Here is a 25,935-nt window from a genome sequence, read left to right on the forward strand (position 1 = left end):
GCAGCCCTTGCCGCGTAACTGGGTGGCGCCAGCGAGGAGGACGCGGGAGTGCCTGCTGGAGGCGTCCGCCTGGGCAGCTGAGTTGGCTGCTGGAGGCGTCTTCCCGAGAAAGGCTGCAGGGGCCGGCATGGGGGCGGTGCTCAGGCTGCAGGTGGGCGAGGGCCGCAGGACACCCCTTCTCGGGTCACCGCAGTCCCCGCCCGTGGAGGGCCCCTGGAGATCTCCAGCCGGCCTTTGTTATTTCTCTCTCCCTACCAAGTGTCCCTCCTTTTTTCGAGGCTTTCATTCCCGGCTTGGCCCTTCCTTTTCGAGACCCGTTTCTAGAAAGAGTGGTTGAAACAGAAGTCCTCCTCCGTCCCCATCGTCAGCCCCCGCAGCGGGACCCTCCCTCCAGGGCTCCCGCAGAGTCTGGCATGGCCACCTTCCTCCTGAGCCGGGCTCCTGTGTTTCTCCCATCGCGCTGCCCTTGGAATAGCATCCCTGGCACCTGCTCCCGGCTGTGGGAACCGCTGTCTGTTCCCTTCCTCTCATGCCCTCTGACCCTGACCCACGCTGGTCTGCTGTGTCGCCATCTTCAAACACAACCTACAGACAGAGGCTCCTCAAACCCATTAAATCCAGCTCCTACTCCCCAAACTCCTATCATATGCATTTTTTCTATCAGCTGGGTCATTCCACCAGATGAACTCGCCAGCTCCTCACAGGCAGGGAATCCCAACTCCTATCTCTCCTCCACCAGTTTCTTCCCTGATCCTCACATAGGAGACAAGCCCTCCTGCCGGCCTGCTCGTCCACGTCCACTGGATCTCCCTCCCCAGGGAGTATTCGAATTCTCCCCTCGGCCTCCCTGCTAACTGGGCTCTCCCTCCTCTATCGTATGACAGCATTGACCCAGAAGCAACGACCGTAATAGTAGCCAGTGTCTATTAAGCACCCTCTCTTCTGAAAGCCTTCCACATACTAAACTGACAAAGCTCTGCACCCATGACACAAGGGCCTCCTGGATTCTCCCTATTATACAGATGAATAAAGTAGAGTAGTTCACCAGCTCTGTCTTGTTGGAAAGCATGGGCTTCAGAGTCAGCCAGCCTCAGTAAAAGCCAGATGTAGTTAATATCCCTGTTTAACACAGAGGTATTAAAAAGCAGAGATACTTTGCCAACAAAAGTCCATATAGTCTAAGCTGTGGTTTTTCCAGGAGTCATGTATGGACATGAGAGTTGGACCATTAAGAAGGCTAAGTGCCCAAGGATTGATATTTTTGAACCATGGTGTTGGAGAAGACTCTTGAGGGTTCCTTGGATGGCAAGGAGATAAAACCAGTCCATCTTAAAGGAAATAAACCCTCAATATCCATTGGAAGGACTGATGCTGAAGTTGAAGCTCCAATACTTTGGCCACCTAAGGCAAAGAACTGACTCATTGGAAAAAGACCCTGATGCTGGGAAAGACTGAAGGCAGGAGGAGAAGGGGACAACAGAGGATGAGATGGTTGGCTGGTATCACTGACTCAATGAGTTTGAGCAAGCTCCTGGAGATGGTGAAGGACAGGGAAGCCTGGCGTGCTGCAGTCCATGACGTTGCAGAGTCAGACACGACTGAGGAACCGAGCAACAACCAACAAACACAGAGGGAGCTCCTGAGGGCAGAACCGAGAGCTGCTGACTAGGGGCTGAAGCCCCTCCAGCTCCAGTCCCAGTCTGGGGCAGGCAACAATTGTGTGTGGGTGGTCTCACCACACAGCAGGAGGGCCGCGATACAGCCTGGAGAAGGAGGTCAGAGTTGTCACCAAAAGTTACCCATCAGCAAGAATGCCCTCAGAATGTGCTCCCTAGAGGCTGCCCCCACCGCCTTCACTTCAGGGTCTGCTCTGTTCTGCCCGCTGGGCCCTGGGTGCCAAGGATGGTGTGATGTGTACAAAGTCTGGGGCTGGGGGTAGGCGGTACGCACAGGGGCTGGGAAACCCACAAAAGACCACTTTCAGATGGAGGCCTAAGTATCTGCCCCCCAATTTACAGCTGACATTTTAGGATTTTTCTTAAGAGTTTTACCCTCTTTTAACCAGGCCCTTTAAGGGGTGATCTAACCCTTCCAAGTTCTAGTTGATCCTCAGGCAAGAACAGGTAAGCACTGGCAGTTTCAGCAGGCATGAACATCTCTTGCCCTTTATGGTGCATACTTTTCACTCACTGACTCTCCCATTGCCCTCAACAAGATGGGGACCCCACTGCATGCACACAGGCAAAGCCTCCAGTGCATGCCAAAAGCTCTTGCAGTGGAACCCCTCCAGAAGCAGAGCTCCAGCCCTGCCCACGTGTCCGTGGTGGCCACGCTGCGCCTCAGCCTCTAAGCAGCATCCTAAGCAGCTGGCCCTGCAGAGCTGGACACTGCGGGAAGCCCCAGCTCCCCACATCACACCTGCGGCCCCAGGCTTGGGTCCACACAGCTGCCCCCCGGCGGGGCATCCCCGCCAGTGGCAGCTCCACAAGTCCATGTGACCCCTGTTCTCCCCCACCTCCCTTTTCCCCAAGCCGCCTGTCCACGGCCTGCACAACTCGATTACAGGAATTTCCAACCATTTGCAGAAGCACAAGGGTGGCCTTACTTCCCCTGGACAGCCTCCAGCCCAGCTTCAACAAGGACCACCAGGCAGCTGGCCCCATGTCATTCATCTACCTTTCTTGTCTCTCTGTTTTAGGGCAAGGAGCTGGACTATTTATTTAACATGCTCGAGGATTTTTAATTTTGTTTATGTCTCTGTGTTCCCCTGACTACAGTGAAACAAACAAGACGGAAGGCATTTCTTTGTATTCAGTTCACTGCATTATCCCCAGAGCCTTAAAAAGGGCCTAGCACATAGTAGGTGCTCAGCAGATACTTGTTCAGTGGCTGAGAGTATGAATGAAGGCATGACCTCCCAGGCAGGCTCCTTCTGCCTGGCGTCTGGGCTTCCACTTATGGGGTCACGTGCAGTCACCGTGTTTCTCACCCTCCACCTTCCCAGGCTGCTAGACAGAGGGGATCTGACCAGTGTCCACTGCCGACAGACTCTTGTCAAGCAGCTCCATAAGCTCAGGGACACGGCAACAGTCCTGAAAGGCTGCACTCACACATAGACACACGCTGCCTTACACTATACACCGTGGGCCATCCAACAACATGGGTTTGAGCTGTGTGGCTCCACTTATTCGCAGGGTTTTTTTCGGTAAACACAGCATTACACCATCCAAGCTTGGCTAAATCCACAGATGCGGAAGTGTAGATCCAGAGGGCAGACTATGGGACTTAAAAATCTGTGGTTTTGGTACCCTGGCAGGTCCTGGGATCAATCCACCATGGACACTGGCAGGGGTTGGCACCCCACACCGCAAGCTGCTCAAGGGTCGACTGTACACACTCATACCGTTTGTCAAACAGAAGGGTAAGCCCACGCAGAGGTCTATACTCACATGCACCCACGGAACCTAGTGAGGTCGTTGTTGGGCTTCTCACACTCGATTATGCTGGTGAACGTCAAAGGATTGAATTCGGAGACCTAAAATAATAGCAGGAGCACATTAGAGAGATCTGGGGTCAGCCTTGTCCATCTAACAGTCACTTGCTTCTTGGTCTCCCACCCACAGTGGCAGCATTTCATGAAGGACTCTGTTTGTAACCTGTGTGTGCACACACACACGTGCGCGTGCACACACACAGTGCTTGGCCTGTGCGTTTTTGTTTCTACAGTGAATGACAGCTGTCAGTGAGCCCACAGGACGGTAGCTTTAATGTAAATTTAGCATATATGGTAGAAGAGGGCAGGGATGAGTTGCGTTTCTTGAGACAGATCAGCACCTTCCAACTTTCTACACGGATTCGGAGAAGCAGCTTCCATCTGAAAAAAAGGAGCTTAGGATAAAAATATCATTTCCTCAACATGCTCTAAAAATTCTTCACAGATAACATTAAAATAATCTGTGTGTAAGCCAATCATTTATCTTTCTGCTCGATGAAAAAATCAGAGCTCACCACAAAGGAAGCCCTTCACTTAGAGTCTGGCACCAAGAGATGAAGCGAGACCTGGCTCGTGTGGAGAGATGCGTGTGGAGAGGGAAAAGGCAAGAAGGGTGCGTGGCAGGCAGCGAACCAGAGACACTGGGACACACCTCCAGTGTAAACTACTGAGGCCCATCTACAGAGTTTTAAAACCAGCTTGCTTTGATCAGACTGGCCATTCTCTTTTACCCATCAAGTGTCACCACGTGGTTAAAAAAAAAAAAAAGAAGAAGATCTGTCTTGGCTCACGCAAGCCTAGCATCACAGAAAAAGGTTAACTGTTCAAACATCAGAGCGATGGTAGAAACACTGGTGACCCCTCTTCCAGGTAACGGTTACTCCAGCACAACAGCGCCCCCGACTTGGCAGAGAAGGTCGCTGTGAAGGTAATGACTCAAAAGTCAGCCTGACTCTTTTCCAGGGTGTCATGGACATTGCAAGAACTCACTACAGAGTAGTAGCTCAATTCCATAGCTGAAAAGAAAGCGCCACTATAAAGACTCTTCTTGAAGTTTCATTAGCTATGGGCGCCTCTCTCCGTGGACTGAAATGCCCTCTGGCTCTGCTCCAGAGTACGGCTATGCTTGGAGGAGTGTGTTTATTTCAGGCCTTGTGGATCCTCCTGAAGCCAGGCAGTTGCCTTTTCCAGAGCAGACCTCTGCCGATGCAACGCCCAGGACAGCCCTGAAGGGGGTGAGTTCCCCAGCACACAAGGGTTATTCTTGGCAGACAGGGAGGGCGGACTTAAAATACTCTGTCTCTGTTTATGATTCTTTCTCTCGAAGAAAAATGTAACGTGCATGGCTCAAAGACTAGAACATTCTGTCTCTGGAGCGTCAGAGCTGCCTTTGTAACGTTCTACCAATAAACCTGTGCCCTAGGGAATGTGTGTGCCCAGGGCACGGGATGCCTGCCTTCATCTGCTTGTTAGGGAGGATTTTTAGACCTGGAGGGACCCGCAGAGACTGTTCTGGGTTGAACTGTTTTTCCCCACTCCCACACCCAGAATCCACGTGGTGAAGTCCTAATCCCCAGTACCCCAGGATGTGGCTGCATTTGGACGCAGGGTCTTTACAAAGGTAAGTAAGGCAAAATGGGATCATTAGGGTGAGCCCTCATCCCTCACGCGGTCTGCCTGGTGTCCTGCTAAGAAGAGGGAATCTGCCAGCATGTGGACATGCACACACGCACACACGCGCGCGCGCGTGTGCTGAGGGATGACTGAAAAGAAAGAGGGCAGAGACACCCATCTACAAACCAGGGAGAGGAGCTTCAAACAGCGCAATGCTGTGGACACCTCGACCTTGGACTCTGCGGCCTCCAGCACTGCGAGAAAATAAATTTGTTGTTTAGGCCACTCTGTAGCCCTAACAAACTAATATAATATAGAGCCCATCTTTAACTTTCCCATTTAAAAAGAGTTTTGTGTCTGGAGCACACTTTTGGATGAGAAAATTCTACTTACCTTGATTGTTTCCAACTTAACTGACAATCTCTAAATACCCCCATGTAAGAAATATATTTATTATTCTCTCCACCCAATCATTTACCCATCTACTTCCTGCCAAACTGTGTTCAAGGTGGTGCCCAAGTCACCCACCAGCCAAGCTCCTGTTGACCCAGCCCCAGAGCAAGGACAGAAGGTCCAGTCCACCATTCTATGCCAAGCATGCTAACTCCATATTTTTAATATGGGGAAGATGAAAGAGTTCTGGAGATGGATGGTGGGGGTAACTGCACAAGACTCTGAATGAGACTCTGAATGTACTTAATATCACAGAACTGCACATTCAAAAATGGCTAAAATGGGGGAATTCACTGGAGGTCCAGTTAGGACTCCGCACTTTCACTGCAGGGGCATGTCAGGGTACTAAGATCCCATAAGCCCGTGGCACGGCCAAAAAACAAACAGTTCAACATAACAAAGGGGTTCCACGATAAAAAGTTTAAAGAAAGCAAATATAAACAAACACTGAGAACTGACTGTGAACAGAGATGAGTCATCAAGTAGCACCTAGCTCAGAAGTCCAGGAACTCCAGCACATACATAGCGCCCCTCATGCTTAAGCCACCGAGCACGCCTCTACACACGCAGCCCTGGCGTCGTCATCATGCTCGTCAGCTACAGCTGCAGCGTCGGAGAGCTCACTAAATGCCGCGTACCGAGCTACACGCTGTTCACCACCCCTCACAGCACCACAGTGAGGTCCATTTTCAAACGATTTTTAATGCGGGGTGATGAAGGACCATGCCCACGGTCACGTGGCCGGGGGTGACTGAGGGAGGCTCCTCAGCTTCTCAGACATCCAGCTCAGCAGCCTTGCCAAAACTGCCTTGCACTACTAAGAAAACATGATGTAGATATCATAGATATAAAGATGATATATATACATATATGAATATGTATAAGCCAGAAAAGTGTACAATTGGTTCGACAGAAATTGCCAAACAAACATGCCTTAAAGTTTTAATGTTTTCAAAAACATGTGTCAATTAAATGTACCCCCTTCCCATCTTCAGCAATGCCCTTGGATGCAGAATTAGCATCGTTCACTCAAAACTGGAGCAAAAAAAAACCAGGAGCCCTAGGATCTACTCCTGGTTCTTCTGATCAAGAACTGCGGGCCTCCTGGCATTTAGACTCGGCTCTCAAGTCTCTGGAGACCTGTGGAATCACAGGTCCACGACTGCAGAGATGATTCTAACCGCCCCCCCCCCGCCCCCCCCACCGCAGCGGTCCTGGCGCCGGGGGCACTGCAGGAGCAGCGTGGTCAGCAGGGGTCACGCGGCAGCCTCTGCCGCCCGCTCCCCGTGCCCAGCGCGCCCACGCCTCTGCCAAGTGTGCTGCCAGCGCTCACCGCACGGTCTCCACATCCCCGCAAGCACCTTATGCTCATGGTTTCTACCGCAAACATTTTCAAAGCTGCTTTGGACCAAGTGATTTGACCTCAACAGGTGGAAAGGAAGGCAGGGCAGTGATATGGGGAGAGTCCTGAGCCCTGCCTTTGAGCTTGCATTCCCTAGAAACCGGGGCAGTGGAGAGCCTGGTGAGCCAGCTCACCCAGGGCGCGCGGCCACCCCTCCCTGCAGACCCTCCAGAGTCCCTGACGCCTGGCGCCCTCTCAGGCCGACCAGCTACCCCTGGGGCCACGTTCCAGGTCAACCCCACAGGGGAGCCAGGGTCTGACTCAACAGTGCCCAGAGAAGTCACTGAATGAACGCCTGCTTCATCACGAAGATTCTCTTATCCATACTGAGATTCCCAATTGCATTAAACGGATTACTAATGAATATCCCATACAAGCGAACGTCGACATTTTCCACCTTAAAACAGAAGCAGTGATGTCTGCAAAAGGGCATTTATAGTCCACTGAAGCAGACACATAATATTTCATCATAAAAGAAGTTCTTTAAACAGTTTACATTGCTATGCTTTTGGGATGAGCATGTGTCCAAGCAGGAGCCTGCCTGGCTCTCCCCATGGAGCTTCTGGAGTGAGGATGTGTGCCTTGGTTTCTGGGCAATGTGGTCTCAAAGGAGGCAGATCAGAGGACACCCAGAGCCTGGAGCCCAGACACGGGCACACGGGGGAGAGGGCACACGGAGCCCAGACGCGGGCATACAGGGGAGAGGGCACATGGAGCATGGAGCCCAGACGTGGGCATTCAGGGGAGAGGGCACACGGAACCCAGACGCGGGCACTCAGGAGAGAGGGCACAAGGAGCCCAGATGTGGGTACACAGGTGAGAGGGCACACGGAGCCCAGATGCGGGTACACAGGTGAGAGGGCACATGGAGCCCAGAAGCGGGCACATAGGGGAGAGAGCGCATGGAGCCCAGAGCCCAGACGTGGGCACACAGGGGAGAAGGCACACGGAGCCCAGACACGGGTACACAGGTGAGAGGGCACACGGAGCCCAGAAGCGGGCACATAGGGGAGAGAGGACACAGAGCCCAGAGCCCAGACGCGGGCACAGGGAGCCTGGAGCCCAGACGCGGGCACACAGGGGAGAGGGCACACGGAGCCCAGAGCCCAGATGCGGGCACAGGGAGCCTGGAGCCCAGACGTGGACACACAGGGGAGAGGGCACACGGAGCCCAGATGCGGGCACATAGGGGAGAGGACACACGGAGCCCAGAGCCCAGATGCGAGCACACAGGGGAGAGGGCACACGGAGCCCAGAGCCCAGATGCAGGCACATGGAGCCCAGAGCCCAGACGCGGGCACAGGGAGCCTGGAGCCCAGACGCAGACACACAGGCGAGAGGGCACACGGAGCTCAGATGCAAGCACACAGGGAGAGGGCACACAGAGCCCGGAGCCCAGACAGGGGCACGTGTACAAGGCTCCCTCTGGTCTCCGCCTCTGGGACTCTGTCCTGAAGATGTCCTTTGTGCTATGTCCTGTCACAATGCTCCTGCACACAAGGGGGTCGCCTCCACGTCCAGCTCCAACATCACCACCCCACGGTGGCCTTCAAAGGCTGGTCCCTCTATACGGCTGCTGCCCTGCAGGGCGAGGTCTGTACCTCCACGCAGCAGACACGTTCTGCCCGGGGGGCTCCGGGGGGCTCCGGCGGGCTCCCTGCCGGCTGCCCCCACACCTCCCAGCAGCCATTCCTACACCCGGGGGCCTGGGGAAGGCCCACACCATTCCACGTGGATTTCCATGCCCCCACCAAACTTCACCTGGCTGCCCACCCCAGCGCTCCAGGAGGCGACAGTCCCCCGGCCGAGGCTGGGCAGGCCAACTGCTGCTGCCCTGAGCCTGTGTGGCCCCAGCACTGGCTCCTCCCGAGCCCTTGGATTCCCTGAGGACAGTTCTGTTTCCCCCAGACCAGCACAGGGCCTGGTGAATACACGGCCCAGGGGTGACAGATGCTTCTTTTTCAAGGATCTCCCGTATCACACACTTCCAAACAGACCCAGTGCTCCCTGCTGAGTCCTTGGAGGCCTGGACCCCTTGCCTACCAGACATCCTGCACCTCGTGTTGCAGCAGATGGGGCTGGCAGGAGGCCTGGGGGACCTCTCTGTGTTCTGGAAAGCCGTCCCTCTTCTACAAGTGTGAATATAGATGTGGAGAAGTGAAATACTTCTACAAGTATTTCAGTTAGAAGCAATATCAAAAGACTTCTTCATAGCCTATAATCTGGCTGCTTCCTTACTGACAATGGATGAACAATACCTGCATTAATTCAGACAAAGCATTTAACCCAAATGAATGAATAATTATGCCAGCTCTGTCTTTCCATTTTCAGTACCTGTCAGTGCTTCGGGCATGCAAGAGAGGGCAGATGGCCCAATACTGAATGAAGGGATGAATGAATGAATTTACTTATTTACTGCAAAAACTGGACTGCCAAATCAATAGTTTCAATCAGCCTGAAATAAGAAAGAAATTGCCTCCCACAGTGTCCTCTGGCACACAGCAGGATCACCCTGATGGATCAGTTTTTATTAAATAACTAAAAACACGAATGAAACTAAAGGCACTCTGGTCCTGGGGGCAGGAGAAGTCAAATGTATGATTCTAACCAAAGAGTCTTCTCTCCAATTTGTTTCGTATATTCAGTGTAACGCTGCAAGTTTATGCCCAATACAAACAGAAACAGCAGAAATGATGACAAAACACGTTTAAGTAGCTAATCTGTAATTGCAGTAGTGTGACCGTATCATTGAACACGTCCCAGATACATAAGGGCACAGGGAGGCTGGAACAGCAGCCCGTGAGCGACCCTGGATGGCGGGCAGTCCCGCACACAGCAGCTTTTCTGAGGCCACCGCAGCTCCTGACCCTCAGTGTCTCCAGGGAAACAGATGACAGCACACAGGCGTCAGGGGGGCCTCAGCGGGCCTCTCAGGAAGCTTCCTGAGCTCAGTGTCTTTGCCGGCTGGTAAAGACCTGATCCAGGCCTGTCTGGGCTGCCACCTTCTTTTTCTAGTTGCAAATTTTCCTGCCACAAGTAACCTGCCCTGAGATCAAGGGGACCTCCCTTTGTCTTTCATGACAAGGATATGAAGGTTTTTGGGAAGCCTTTCATTTGTTAAATCTGACTTAAAAGTGCAAGATTCAGCCCCTCTTCCCTTCCCCCCTTTCATCCTCTGTCCCCTGGCCTCCTTGCTGGTTCACATTCAAAAAGCCTCAAAGCTGTAGGCCAAGTGTAGAGGCTCAGAGTGCTGGGTTTGAGTCCGAATTCTTAAAATTAAAAGCCTTTCTTTCCCTCTCACCACAAATGCTCCATGCAGTCACTGTAGGCTGTCACTGCCAGCAGAGGTGCATTTTCTTCTTTTATCAAACGTGTTAAGAGTATCTAAGGGCTGGCTATGCCTTTAGACAGTTAAGCGATAGAGTTGCTTTTATAGAAAACCAACTTCAAAACCTAAATGAGGGTTGTTCTTTAAAACAGTCCTCTTAAAAGAAACTGTATGTAATTCAACATGGTGCTACCACATAAAACACATCTGAATTGGCACTGCCGAGGTGATCTGCTCTGCCGGTTGGCAGGCTAGTCTCATTTTCCAATGTGGACTGGAAAAAATGCACAACCTAGAAGTTGACTTGTTGCTGTTCAGTCACTAAGTCCTGTCCATCTCTTTGCGACCCTATGGACTGCAGCACACCAGGCTCCTCTGTCTTCCACTGACTTCCAGAGTTTGCTCAAATTCATGTCCATTGAGTCAGTGATGCCATCAGGTGGCCAAGGTATTGGAGCTTCAGCTTCAGCATTAGTCCTTCCAATGAATATTCAGGATGGGTTTCCTTTAGGATGGACTGGTTGGATCTCCTTGCAGTCCAAGGGACTCTCAAGTGTCTTCTCTAATACCACAGTCCAAAAGCATCAATTCTTTGGTGCTTGGCCTTCTTTATGGTCCAACTCTCACATCCATACATGACTACTGGGAAAACCACAGCTTTGACTAGATGGACCTTTGCCAGCAAAGAGATGTCTCTGCTTTTTAATATGCTGTCTATGTTTGTCATAGCTTTCCTTGTAAAGGAGCAAGTGTCTTTTAATTTCATGGCTGCAGTCACGGTCTGCAGTGATTTTAGAGCCCCCAAAAGAAAATCTGTCACTGCTTCCACTTTTTCCCCTTCTATTTCCCATAGATAACTAAGATAACATGATCTTTGTTTTTTGAATGTTGAGTTTCAAGCCAGCTTTTTCATGCCTCTCTTTCACCCTCAAAAAGAGGCTCGTTAGTTCTTCTTCACTTCCTGCCATTACAGTGGTATTATCTGCATGTCTGTGGTTGTTGATATTTCTCCTGGCAATCATGATTCCAGCTTGTGATTCATTCACCCTGGCATTTTGCAAAAGTTAAGAGTTATGGTTTATTCGGCAGATAGTCAGAGAAGGCAATGGCACCCCACTCCAGTACTCTTGCCTGGAAAATCCCATGGACAGAGGAGCCTGGTAGCCTGCAGTCCATGGGGTCACTAAGAGTCAGACACGACTGAGCGACTTCACTTTCGCTTTTCACTTTCATGCATTGGAGAAGGCAATGGCAATCCCCTCCAGTGTTCTTGCCTGGAGAATCCCAGGGACGGGGGAGCCTGGTGGGCTGCCGTCTATGGGGTCGCACAGAGTCGTACACAACTGAAGTTGACTTAGCAGCAGTCTGAAGACTTTAAGGCTAGGACACAGCATTTCAGATAACCCTGAGAAATTTTTCTGAAGAGGTGGAGTGGGGAGGTGAGGATATATAATAGTTTTTGCAATAAAAGAGTCAGAACATCAAAAGAAAACCAGAAATCTCAAGTTAAGGAATTTAGTGCTTTTCTATGTATGGGAAAAATACAAGTGTCTGGGCTCACTGAATTGGTTCCTGAGATACACACCTCAGCTAAGTATCCTGGGCTTTCCCATGCTGAAGTTTCCTCAGGGGCATCTGTGGGGTAGATACGGGGGTGGCTGCAGGGCAAGCACTGTTTTCATCCTGGGTTTCCTTGGGTCCGCCACCCCCAGGTAATGGCTTGCTGGTTGGACCAGCCCTTTGTTTACTGGTATGGCAGGTGATATCTTTCATCCACACCTACCACGGGCCTCCGGTCCAACTTTCATCACTGTAGGTGATGGGTGATGTGAGGCACTCACCCTTCACAGGGCAGTAGGCAGGGAACCGAAGCCTGGCGTGCATTTACAAGCCAGTGGGTCCTGAGGGTGGCTCCCAAGCAGAACCATGTTAGGAGAGAGTCATACTGCTGGTGTTGAAGAAAACCAGGAAGGAGGACATCAAAAGAGGCCAGCTCAGGAGCCCTTGCACTAACCTGGGAAATGACCAAAAGGGCAGCAGAAATGTGGAATTCTAAAGCACAACCAGACCAGTACACTCAGTGTAATTCATGGAAAAAAAAAAAAAAAGTCCAACTTGAAAGATAGGCAATTTGGACCAGATGTCCAGCTTGGAGCAAACAGAAACACAGGCCAAAATATCAAAAACGTCTGCCCAAAGGTGTCACAGGTTAAACAAGAAGGTGAAGCAGAATCAAATCTAGAAAAGATGAAACTCTGGGGAGTTGAGATTGATCTCTGGGGCCTCTTTTCCCTCGGGGGAGCCTCTGGTCTCAAGTGGAGCCAGTGACACCGGTGGTGAGTGGAGGGCCTGAGGCAGTTTCCTTCTCCTGCTGGAACAAATGTGCGCTCTTCCAGGTCTGGAGATCATGTGTTGGAAAGGAGCCTCACTGAGCTAAACCCAAGGAGTCCAGAGGGTGGTGATCCTTCTAGAGGCTCCAGAAGAAAAGCAGCCGCTGCCCTTCTTGCAGCTTCGGAGGCCGCCCCTATTCCTATATGTACAGCTTCTCTCATGCCGCATCTGACTTCACTGTCCTGCCTTCTCTTTTACTTCTAAAGGCTCCTGTGATTATGAGGAGCCTGCCTCAATAGTTTAGGATAATTAGCAATACTGTCCCACCTCAGGGACAGCTGATTAACCAATTTAATTCCATTTGCAATCTTAATTTCCCTTTGTCATATAACACAACATGTTTCCAGGTTCAGGGGATTAAGAATTGGGCATCTCTTGGGGGCTATTTTTCCGCCACCACAGAATTTGCCAATAGAAGGGCATGGATCCCCAGAGAAAGAGAATGAACCAGAAGAAAGAGCAAGCCTTTGTGCAAACTGCTCCCCAGCTTAGAGTCAACTGGGTGGCTCAGAAAATATCAACACCTAGCATTGGATTGAGGTCATTCCAGATTGCGGGAACGCCTAGATAATGAACAAAACAGAGTCTCACTTAAAAAAAATATATATATATATATACACACACACACACACACACACACATATATGTATATTTAAAACACTAGTCCTCAAATGATTTATAAAAAATAAATTTCCAAATACAATGTCAGACACATACTCAGAGATAACCAATCATAACACAAGATAAGGCATCATGCAATAAGAACCAATAAAAACAAGACTAGGATCAGGCTCATAGGGATTTTAAATCACCACATTTACAATGATCCTGAAGCTAAAAATAGTTACCAGATGATCCAGCAATCCCACTCACAGGCATATATCTGGAGAAAGCTATAATTCAAAAATATACATGCACCCCAATGTTCATAGCAGCATTATTTATTAATACAATAGCTAAGACATGGAAGCAACCTAAGTGTCCATCAGCAGATGAATGTATAAAGCAGATGGGGGGGGGGGGTCATACATACAATGGAATATTACTCAGCCATAAAAAAGAACAGAATAATGTCATCTGTAGCAATATGGATGGATCTGGAGATTATTGTACTAAGTGAAGTAAGTCAGACAGAGAGAGACAAATACCATATAATATTGTTTGTATGCGAAATCTAAAAAAAGAAAGATACAAATGAACTCATTTACAAAACGGAGACTCACAGACACAGAAAACAAATTTAGAACTACCAAAGGGGAAAGGATGGGATAAATTAGGAGTTTGGGATTAAAATATACACACTACAATATATAAAATAGATAACCAACAAGAACAGGGATAGGGCACCATACTCAATATCATTAAATTAATACCTGGTAACACAGACATGAATGTGAAAGAGGAGAGTGAAAAAGTTGGCTTAAAACTCAACATTCAGAAAACTAAAATCATGGCATCTGGTCCCATCACTTCATGGCAAATAGATGGGGAAACAGTGGAAACAGTGACAGACTTTAGTTTTTTGAGCTCCAAAATCACTGCAGATGGTGACTGCAGCCATGAAATTAAAAGATGCTTGCTCCTTGGAAGGAAAGTTATGACCAACCTAGACAGGATATTCAAAAGCAGAGACATTACTTTGCTGACAAAGTTCCACTAGTCAAAGCTATGGTTTTTCCAGTAGTCATGTATGGATATGGGAGTTAGACCATAAAGAAGGCTGAGTGCCAAAGAATTGATGCTTCTGAACTGTGGTGTTGGAGAAGACTCTTGAGAGTCCCTCGGACTGCAAGAAGATCCAACCAGTCCATTCTAAAGGAGATCAGTCCTGAATATTCACTGGAAGGATTGATGCTGAAGCTGAAACTCCAATGCTTTGGCCACCTGATGGGAAGAACTGACTCACTGGAAGAGACCCTCATGCTGGGAAAGACTGAAGGTGGGAGGAGAAGGGAACGGGAGGATGAGATGGTTGGATGGCATCACTGACTCAATGGACATGAGTCCGAGCAAGCTCTGAGAATTGGTGATGGACAGGAGGCCTGGCATGCTGTAGTCCATAGAGTCACAGAGTCGGACATGACAAAGCAACTGAAATGAAGTGAACATGTCTTTAGAACCATCAATAATACTTCTGTTGTACCTAGGTTTACTAGAGGTCAATTAAGACTGTATTTCATTATAACTTTGTCAACAAGAAATGTCCCTCATTATGGAAAATACTTCAGGGAAACTAAGATGTGTTTTCAGTAGAAGAAGGTATGAAAAAAATTTTAAAAGAGTTATGCATGATCAGGAAAAACTGGATCACAATTAGCTGGATAAATGGATTTTGTTAGGAATGACACATATGAAAACTGGTTAGAACCAACTAGATCCAAGATGGTGGAATCGACTTCAGAGCCAACTAGGTCCAAGATGGCAGAGTTGACTTTCACTGGACCTCAAGCCTCAGTATATATGCCCATGATGACATGGCAGCAAGCTAAGTGATACACTCATCAGCACTGACTAAATCTGACCAAATATTCTAAACACTTTTGATTGATTTTTTTGACAAAACTTCCTAAATCAAATTCTGTGGAAGTTCTTTTGACCTCTAGCTAACTTTGGGATTCTTCAGAGGGCCACTGAAACATCCCAAAGAGAGATATTAAACTAATCATGTTTATTTGGTTGGTTATATTATAAGGGAAATATTATCAAATGAGTAGTAAATCATCTCAGGTTATAATGTATGATAAATATTACAAATATAGATATCCTAGAAGTTATATGGAGTTCCTAACATTCTGATATGTCCTGGTAGTCTAATGGGAAACTTGATGACTTCACAAAAGTCAACAAAAGGACTGAATAAACCAGTGAAAATGGTTACAACTTTGATGGTTTTGAGCTGAAAAATTACAGGTTTGAATCTGTGTTTTCCAGGAGTAGGGAAAACCTTTCCCTAAAACTAGTTATGCCAGTAATCTGGTAAAATTATATGTTATAAACAGATTAAAACAACTATATTTTCTATCTGACTCCTCCAGAGATTGGAAACTCTTAGGTTTCCAATAACTTTTATCAGATGAGTTAGGAAGGTTATCTAACTAACAGGTATAGAAAACTCAGGGAATTTTTGAAAACTTGAAAAGGGAAGAATTCACCTAGATTTGATAGGAGAAATCTGTCATAAGCCTTTGGCATGACTTTCCCAGCCTTGTTTTATTTTAAAACTTCAGTCTGAAACTCAAAAGTTTCAGCAAAGCAAAAAGTCTATGATCAGTTATGGCTATACAAATCATCAGGCCAAATTTATTGAGAGCAGACTCATTTGCAAACACACTAGCCTTAATATGGTTATATTCGATAAAAATTAGGGTAATTTTAAGAAGAAAAAGATGTTTCAATAAATGTTAAATCCCAGTTTGTTAATGGAGGTTTGTATCTAGTAAGACTCATTTCTTGGATAGTTCTTTGCTGTTATGCAATATTAATGTTAAATTTAACTGAATTCTTAAAAACACCCTAAGTTTGTTTCTGAAGCTTATCTCAGTAATTTTTCTTTAGATAAAGATCAGATGCCTTATGACCTGCAACCAGGACTGGAAAAAGACATAATTTAAGGGGCTGTCTCCAGCCTGGATGGAAGAACCTTTTTATCAGACACTCTTAACTGGCTCATGCACAGTGAAATTGAAGGGAAATTGACCCTTGGATTAATTCCCACTTCAAAGGCCCCTACACTAGACTATTCTATACAGAGGACAGCTGACCTGATCTTATCTTAAAATGATGCTCAAACAGGAGAAACTGCACTATACCACGACGGGAAGAAGATGACATCAGAGGTAGACAGTTTGCCCAAGATGCTGGACCTGATTCATATTATAATTTGCAATGTTTTCTTGACTTCCTGGACCTTTGCATATAAATCAAATGCTTTTCTATCATAGGCCTGATTCTATGCTAGTTTTAGAAATCAATCCAATTACCTGTGTCTAGTTCTGGGTCCCTTGGTGAATTTCTCTACTCTAAGGCTCAGACTAGTTGGCCCCAAGAAAATTTACTTAAAAAGAAAAATTGTCATATTCAGGTCACTATTGATATTACTAGGTGGGATCCCCTTACCTTGCTAATTAGTGGCTCAGAGGTTAAAGCGTCTGCCTGCAATGCAGGAGACCTGGGTTTAATCCCTGGGTCGGGAAGATTCCCTGGAGAAGGAAATGGCAACCCACTCCAGTATTCTTGACTGGAGAATCCCATGGATGGAGGAGCCTGGTGGGCTACAGTCCATGGGCTTGCAAAGAGTCGGACACAACTGAGCAACTTCACTTTCACTCCGACTCTGCCATAAATTTGAGTTTTCTTCCATTACTCAAGCTCAATCAGAGCAACAAGCAAAGCTCCAGTAAAGGAAAAAATCGCCCACAATTATGGGATGGATTTATATAGATAACACCAGGCTATGGTAATTTAGTTTTAAAGCCTCCTCTATGTTTGAAACAATTAAATCATACTAAGGATAATCAGGAAACCAGGCTATGTGACTTATAGACAGTGCCAATATATAATTTCTCTGGAAGATAAAGATTCATATAGAATAGACTAAGTCAGATGACCTGAGATATACTGGGCTACATCTGATTGACCTTCTTAGCTTAACTCTTACTTACGACTTTACTAATATTGCTTGCTATGTTATTTGTATTTCACCTGTTTTACAAAATTGCTGTTTCTTACACTGACAAACGTGTGACTGAGGCCTCTGATAAAATAATATATAGTTCCATATGAGATTGATGATGGTAACGGTGTAACTCTAGATATGGGAAGAAGCAACAAGAGGGAACGCTTTCCTTGACCAAGAGGCTAGTAAGACAGGTGGTCCAGAGAGTTCTGGATACTGCTTTATGGCCTAGTCCAGTAACAGCACATTGAGTGGCTTGTCAGCAAAATCTCTGCCAGACTTGAGAACAGACATTCTCAGCACCATGGGATGAAACGGTCATGAAATGCCCCCCTTAAAATCATGGTCAAGTTTAATCAAGAAGGGGGCCTGCCAACTGAACACTGACACTTGGCATCTACCTCTACAAAGATTAAACCATGGCCACTGCAAGGACTTCAGGAGTTCAGGGTGGAAATCAGGAACCAGGCACTCTGCTCTGGGAAAAACTGGCAGAACAGCCCTTCAGGTAGCTAGATCTTTTCAGGAGATTTTGAGTCCAAATTCTTGTATGTTCTCATACCTAGAGAAACACTGACATCATTAATGGTGACATCTGCTTTGGCTATTAAGGAGAATTTGACAATTAAAAGTCAAAATAGAGTAGCTATGGTTCAGACATCCAAGAAAATAACTAGGTGATACTACGGGTGTAATTTCAGACTAGCAATACTTGTCTGCTAAAAACTTGCTTTCTGAGTCGTGTCAGGCTTGGATGCCACAGACATTCTCAAAACAATGTCTGCAGGCAGCTGGTAACTACAGCCTTACTTTTTATAAAACTAGGCAACTGGCTACAAGTCTCCCCAAAGTGCCAGGTCCAGACTGGGTTTCACGCCTATTCTTCTGAAAAGAAATGAGATTTATTTTGTCTTATTAACATTCTGGGCTTCCCTTGTGGCTCAGCTGGTAAAGAACCTGCCTGCAATGTGGGAGACCTGGGTTTAATCCCTGGGTTGGGTAGATCCCCTGCAGATCCCTGGATTTGATCCCTGGGTTGGGAAGATCCCCTGGATAAGGGATAGGCTACCCACTCCAGTAACCTGGCTCAGCTGATAAAGAATCCGTCTGCAATGTGGGAGACCTGGGTTCCATCTCTTGGTTGGGAAGATCCCCTGGAGGAGGGAAAGGCTACCCAGTCCAGTATTCTGGCCTGGAGAATTCCATGGACTATAGCCATGGGGTCGCAAAGAGTCAGACATGACTGAGCGACTTTCACTTATTTCACTTACTTTCACTTATTAAGATTCCAGCTGTCACTCTTCCAACTACTTCTAACTGGGTCTGTTACACCAAAATGGCAGACCAAGAGATTGAGATTTTAATCATACAAGACTCATATCTAGGACTTGGAATTCAGGAGTACTTCCAATTCAGTGTCTATTCTCCAAACTCTATGCCCCATTTTGACAGGAAGTTATCAGAGTCATAGTTGCCCAGGTCCCTGAATTAAAACTGAGCAGGACTCCATGGAGATCTGGAGTACAGATCCCTTCTGTGTTCCCTGTCTCTTGTTTGTAGGTTACAGGCTTCATCCAGCCTCTTAGACCTGACTCCCAAAGGGCAGATTCAAACACTTGCTGATCAGGGAAGGGAGGGGATACAGAAACAGAGGCGGAGCAATCAAATGGTGGTATAGCCTTGAGGCAGGGTCCTGGTGCCTACTCAAGAAATATGCATAACAGGATCTTCGAGTCCTTCTGCAGAACCGGGGCCCCCACCCAGGTGGAGGATGGTAACTACAGGCTGAGCACAAGATTCCTGGAGCGCTGCTCTGTTGCCTCACCACCAATCAATCAGAAGAAAGTCACACACCCTGCAGCCCTCACCCAAAATGTTGCCTTTTCTTTCTGGGGCCTAGTGATGACCATCCTGTTAGGCCTCCTGTTTGGCCCCTGTCTATTTCCTCTCTGACAGAGGGCAACAGTTTCAGGCTAAAACCTTTTCTCACAAGGGTGAATGCAGGTTTCAGGCACAGAACACCTCAACTCAGATCAGGTAGAGAGAGACTTCTGCTCTGCTAGGCAGGCCTACGCCCATGCACAGTAGGAAGAAGTTACAGAAGAAAAGAGACCTCTGCCCAGTTTCCAAGAAGTCTCTGGGGAGGGCGGGGGTGGTGGGGGAGTTGTTACAGGAAGTACACTGTTGAAACCATCCTCCCTGGCCAGGCACCATAGTAACCATTTGCAAGAGTTGTCTTACGACAGGTCATGGTAAGGAATCAGTTCAGTTCAATCGCTCAGTCATATACCAACTCTCTGTGATCCCATGGACTGCAGTACACTAGGCTTCCCGGCCCTTCACTATCTCTTGGTGTTTGTTCAAATTCATGTCCATTGAGTTGATGATGCCATCCAACTATCTCATCCTGTGTCAATGCCTTGTCCTCCGGCCTTCAATCTTTCCCAGCATCAGGGTCTTTTCCAGTAAGTCAGTTCTTCACATTAGGTGGCCAAAGTATTGGACTTTGTTCTTCAAAGTCCTCCCACTATACAAACCTCCATCCATAGTATTAGATCTATAGATTTGATAGACAGAGTGCCTGAAGAACTACAGATGGAGGTTCATCACATTGTACCGGAGGCAGTGATCAAAACCATCCCCAAGAAAAATGAATGCAAAAAGGCAAATGGTTGTCTGAGGAGGCCTTACAAATAGCTGAGTGAAGAAGAGAAGCTAAAGGCAAAGGAGGAAAGGAAAGATATACCCACTGGAATGCAGAGTTCCAAAGAACAGCAAGGAGAGATAAGAAAGCCTTCCTCAGTGATCAGTGCAAAGAAATAGAGGAAAACAACAGACTGGGAAAGACCAGAGATCTCTTCAAGAAAACTAGAGATACCAAGGGAACATTTTATGCAAAGATGGGCTCGATAAAGGACAGAAACGGTACGGACCTAACAGAAGCAGAAGATATTAAGAAAAGGTGGCAAGAATACACAGAAGAACTGTACAAAAAAGATCTTCATGACCCAGATAACCACAATGGTAAGCAACAGAAACTAATAAGCCACCACCAACCAGAAGAGTTTGGGAAAGGTCAAAAGGAGACACCACGTGTCCGACCACCTCCCAGAATCCTTCTTGCTGGCATCCATCTTGGCTGAGCGATGCGTGCACCACCAGGAAGGACTCTGAGTCAGATGACTGGCCAAAGACAACCCAAACAACTAATCCCATCACCGTAAAACCCGAGACTGTGAGTCACATGGCAGAGCAGTTCTCCTGGGTCCCCTCACCCTACTGCTCTCCACCCGGGTGCCCTTTCCCAATAAAATCTTTTGCTCTGTCAGCACATGTGTCTCCTCGACACATGTTCATTTCCGAGCGTTGGACAAGAGCCCACTTCTGGGCCATGGAAGGGGGTCCCCCTTCCTGCGACACTGTGATTATATAACTATCACTCACTTAATATCACTGTATCACAACTGATCAACAGAAAAACTGAAGAATTTTATATCACCAAAACTACCATTAATTACTTTATAAAATCCTATAATCACCTATAAAATCTATAATCACTTTATAAAATCCAGATGCATATCAGAATTATCTTGGAATTTTTTGAAAAATATAAATGTCCAGGTATTGTTTTTTTGGTTTTTTTTTTTTGGCCAGAGCTCCAGATATGTTTTTAATGAGCAGCCACATTTAAAAACAACCAGACTCTATAAGTATCTTTTACTTTTATAGTTTGTTTCACTTTCTCTATGTTACATTCAGTGATATCATTTCATTTAGTTTATGCTTTCCAATTTCTCCATCTCTTCTTTTGATGTTCTTTCTCAAGCCTTTATCAAGCATAACAGAAGAGTTTTTGTATACATATATATAAATAATATGTATAACATATATTTAGAAAACTTATGAAATTTTGCCTAACTGAAAATTTTATGACATTTTGATTCCACTTGTTTCACTTAATATGAATAGAATGTCAGATTTATAACTTAAAAAAAAAAGATATGCAACAAGCAGCAATGGTTTATGGTATAGGGTAAATATAGTCAATATCTTGTAATACCTATTTGGTACTGGAAAATAATTAAAAAACTAATATATGTGCATATGTATAACTGAATCACACACACACAAAAATGAATTATACTTCTTGAAATTTAGTAATGTTTATCTTTTTGCCAGTTTTTTAAAATGTCCTATGGACATCTAATTATAACATATAAGATACAAAATTTCAAATATAATTGTGTAGGATATGATTAATATCAATAATTAAAAATAAATATATTATTTAAATTATTAATGACATCATTCAAGATGCTCCTGTTCTTATTTTTGTCTATACTTGATAAAATATTCTCAGAAAAACGTTAATGTCTCACTGTGATTACATATTTTTTCTTTCCCTTGTATTTCTTCTGATTTTTGCTTTATGTATCTTTGTTTCTTTGTTGTTAAGGTGTCTGGTGGTTTATGATATCTACCTTCTTTGTGAATTTTACCTTTTATCATTAAAAATATTCATCTTTGTTTCATTAAAAAATTAATTAAAAAAAAGAAATGAAGAATGTTTTTAACTCAGTGAACTTACAGTGAACCTTGACAAACAAAGTAAGTGAAAAACAGTGATAAAGATCAAATTGGAAATCAGTTACAAAGAAAAGGAAAAACAATAGGGAACAATCATTGAAATCAAAGGATTGTTCTTCGAGAGCCTTAGTAAAACTGATAAACTTCTAACTAGACTGATAAAAAAGAGAGACACAAATTACCGGTATTAGGATTGAGCAAGTATGAAAGCCTGTTAATAAATTCAACAAATTACATAAAAGGGTGTAATTCCTTAAAGGACACAAACAACCAATACTCATTGAAGAAACAGGTAATCTGAATAGCCCTGTATCTATTAGGAAAGTGACCTATGATATGATCCTATACACAGAAAGTCTCAAGGAATCCTCAAGTACTATAACTAATAAATTCAGCAAAGTCACACAGTACAAGTTCAACACACAAAAGTTCAGCTGTTTCTATACACTAGGGAAAAACATTCTGAAAAGGAAATTAAATAAAACAACATGTAAAAGGATAAAATATCTGGGAATAAATCTAACCAAGGAGACAAAAGACTTATATAGTGAAAAATATAAAACATTGTTGACTTAATATTGTTAAGATGCCTAAGCTAAGTAATCTATGGACACAATTTAGTCTCTGTCAAAATCCCAACAACCTTTTCTGTGGAAATGGAAGAGTCAACTTTCAGATTTATGTGGAATCACAAGGAGTGCCACATAACCAAAATAATCCTAAGAAAAATGAAGTTGAAGGATTCACACATCCCTATTTCAAAGCTTACCACTGGCATAAAGGCAGACTAACAGGTCAACAGAATGGAGAGTCCAGAAAAAAACCCTTGTATGTAAGGTCAAATACTTTTTGAAATGAATGCCAAATTCATCCAATATGAAAAACTGGTCTCTTCATCTCTTCAGTAGATGGTGCTGGGTGTCCTCATGCCAAAAAAAAAAAAAAGAAGTTGGACCCCTATATCACACTACATACAAAAATTAACTCAAAAAGGATCAGTGATCTAAATAGAAAAATAAGACCATAACATTCTTAGACGAAAACACGGGGATAATTCTCCCCGATCTTACATTTGGCAATGAATTCTTAGATATGATAACAAAAGAACAAGGAAGAGAAGGAAAGATTGATAAAATGGACTTCATCAAAATTTTAAAATTTGTGAATGAAAGAACATTATCATTGAACTGAAAAGACAACCTACAGAGTAAAAGAAAGTATTTGCAATCATACATCTGATAAAGGTTTAATATCCAGAATATGCAAATCAAAACTGAGAAACAAAAATAATCACCTCTTTAAAAAATGGGCAAAGAATCTGAGCAGACAACTATCCACAGAATATATACAAACGGTCGATAAGCACATTAAAAGATGCTTAATATCACTAGTCATTAGGAAGATGGAAATCAAAAGCTCAATGCAATACCACTTCATACCTACTAAGATGGCTATCATTTTTTTAAGGAAAACAACAAATATGGGCAAAGATCTAGAGAAATTGGAATCCCTATACATTTCTGTTGAGAATGTAAAATTTGCAGTCACTGTGGAACAAGAGTTTGGTGGTTCCTCAGAAATCTAAACATAGAATTGCCGTGTGTGTGTGCTTGTGGTCAGCTGTCTCAGACTCTTTGTGACCCCATGGACTGTGGCCTGCCATGCTCCCCTGCCAGTATAATCACCACATGGCCTAGCAACTCCACATCTAAGAATAAACCCAAAGGAAATGGAAACCCAGACTGAAAGAGATACTAGCAAACCACTGTTCACTGCAGCGCTATTCACCATAGCCAAACAGTAGAAACAACCCATGTGACATCAGCAAATGAACAAACAGTGCTATATATCGAAGGCAAACAATGGAATACTCAGTTCAGTCACTCAGTCGTCTCCGACTGTTTGAAACCCCATGTATTGCAGCACGCCACGCCTCCCTGTCCATCACCAACTCCCAGAGTTCATTCGAACTCATGCCCATCAAGTCAGTGATGCCATCCAGCCATCTCATACTCTAATGTCGCCCCCTTTTCCTCCTGCTTCCAATCCCTCCCAGCATCAGAGTGTTTTCCAATAAGTCAACTCTTTGCATGAGGTGGCCAAAGTACTGAAGTTTCAGCTTTAGCATCATTCCTTCCAAAGAAATCCCAGGGCTGATCTCCTTCAGAATGGATTGGTTGGATCTCCTTGCAGTCCAAGGGACTCTCAAGAGTCTTCAACACCACAGTTCAAAAGCATCAATTCTTCAGCACTCAGCTTTCTTCACAGTCCAACTCCTACATCCATACGTGACCACTGGAAAACCCACATCCTTGACTAGATGGACCTTTGTTGGCAAAGTAATGTCTCTGCATTTTAATATGCTATCTAGGTTGGTCATAACTTTCCTTCCAAGGAGTAAGCGTCTTTTAATTTCATGGCTGCAGTCACCATCTGCAGTGATTTTGGAGCCCCCCAAAATAAAGTCTGACACTGTTTCCACTGTTTCCCCATCTATTTCCCATGAAGTGATGGAACCAGATGCCATGATCTTCGTTTTCTGAATGTTGAGCTTTAAGCCAACTTTTTCACTCTCCTCTTTCACGTTCATCAAGAGGCTTTTGAGTTCCTCTTCACTTTCTGCCATAAGGGTGGTGTCATCTGCATATCTGAGGTTCTTGATATTTCTCCCGGCAATCTTGATTCCAGCTTATGCTTCTTACAGTCCAGCATTTCTCATGATGTACCCTGCATAGAAGTTAAATAAGCAGGGTGACAATAAACAGCCTTGACGTCCTCCTTTTCCTATTTGGAACCAGTCTGTTGTTCCATGTCCAGTTCTAACTGTTGCTTCCTGACCTGCTTGTAGGTTTCTCAAGAGGCAGGTCAGATGGCCTGGTATTCCCATCTCTTTCAGAATTTTCCACAGTTGATTGTGATCCACACAGTCAACGGCTTTGGCACAGTCAATAAAGCAGAAACAGATGTTTTTCTGGAACTCTCTTGCTTTTTCCATGATCCATTACAGTCATAAAAAGGAACTAAGTTCAGATATATGCTACAATATGGATGAAACCTGAAACCTAACAGTAAGTAAAATAAGTGACAGAAAAGGACAGATATTGTATTAGTCCATTAATACAAAATATTTAGAATTAGAATAGGTAAACTATCTAGGCAGAAGACAGATAAAAGTTTCCAGGGACTGGGAGCGTAGCAAGGTACAGCTTAATGATTACAGAGCTCGGTCTGGGGTGATGAAAAGTTGTGGAACTAGATAGTGGTGATGTTTGTAGAACACTGAGTGAAATTTATGCCATTAAACTGTACATTTAAAAAACAGCAAAAATGACACTTTCATGTTATACACATTTTAGCATAAGAAAAACAAAAATACTGGCTGACACTCACCACACCAAATGTGGAGGAACCAGAATTCTAACACCCGCTCATGTGGAAACAAAACGGTGCAGTCACTTGGGAAAGCAATTAATAGTCAGCAGTTCTAAGTTAACATGGTAACATACACTTACCATAAAATCGTGCCACTCCACTCTTGCGTATTTTATTTACCTAAGAAAAACGAAAGCACATTTCCATACAAAGACCCAAACATGACTTTTCACAGCACCTTGATTTGTAACTACCAGAAACAATAAACAAATCAAATGTCTATCAACAGATGAATGCATCAAGGTATCTAGTTGACACACATCTACATAAAGGAACACTACTAGCAATGAAGAGAGACAAGTTATTATTACACAGCAACTTGGATCAATCTCAAAATATCTGTACTAAGAGGAAAAGGCCAGAATAAAAAGTACACACTCTATGTTTCCATTTGTAATTCTCTAGAAAGTCCAAAATGATCAATAATGACTAAAAGATTAATGGTGGTCTAGGAACTCAGGGAGGGATGGGAAAGACAGATTAAAACTTCTAGGAGTGACGATGTGTCCACTAACTTGACTGTGGTGATCATTTCCCTGGTATAAACATATGTTGTCAAA

At 45.2% G+C, this 25,935-nt stretch overlaps 1 protein-coding gene across 1 annotated transcript in view; it reads right to left on the bottom strand.

The window, feature by feature from the left end:
* The window catches only part of ATP10A (ATPase phospholipid transporting 10A (putative)), a 183,317-nt gene that overhangs the window by 56,038 nt on the left and 101,344 nt on the right, over positions 1–25,935 (bottom strand). Inside the window, exon 3 of the mRNA XM_018065847.1 lies at positions 3,450–3,535. Within this exon, the coding sequence (XP_017921336.1) occupies positions 3,450–3,535 (86 nt within the window). The remainder of the gene's footprint in view (positions 1–3,449; positions 3,536–25,935) is intronic.

The sequence above is a fragment of the Capra hircus genome, chromosome 21 (genome assembly GCF_001704415.2).
Source record: "Capra hircus breed San Clemente chromosome 21, ASM170441v1, whole genome shotgun sequence".
NCBI lineage: Eukaryota > Metazoa > Chordata > Mammalia > Artiodactyla > Bovidae > Capra > Capra hircus.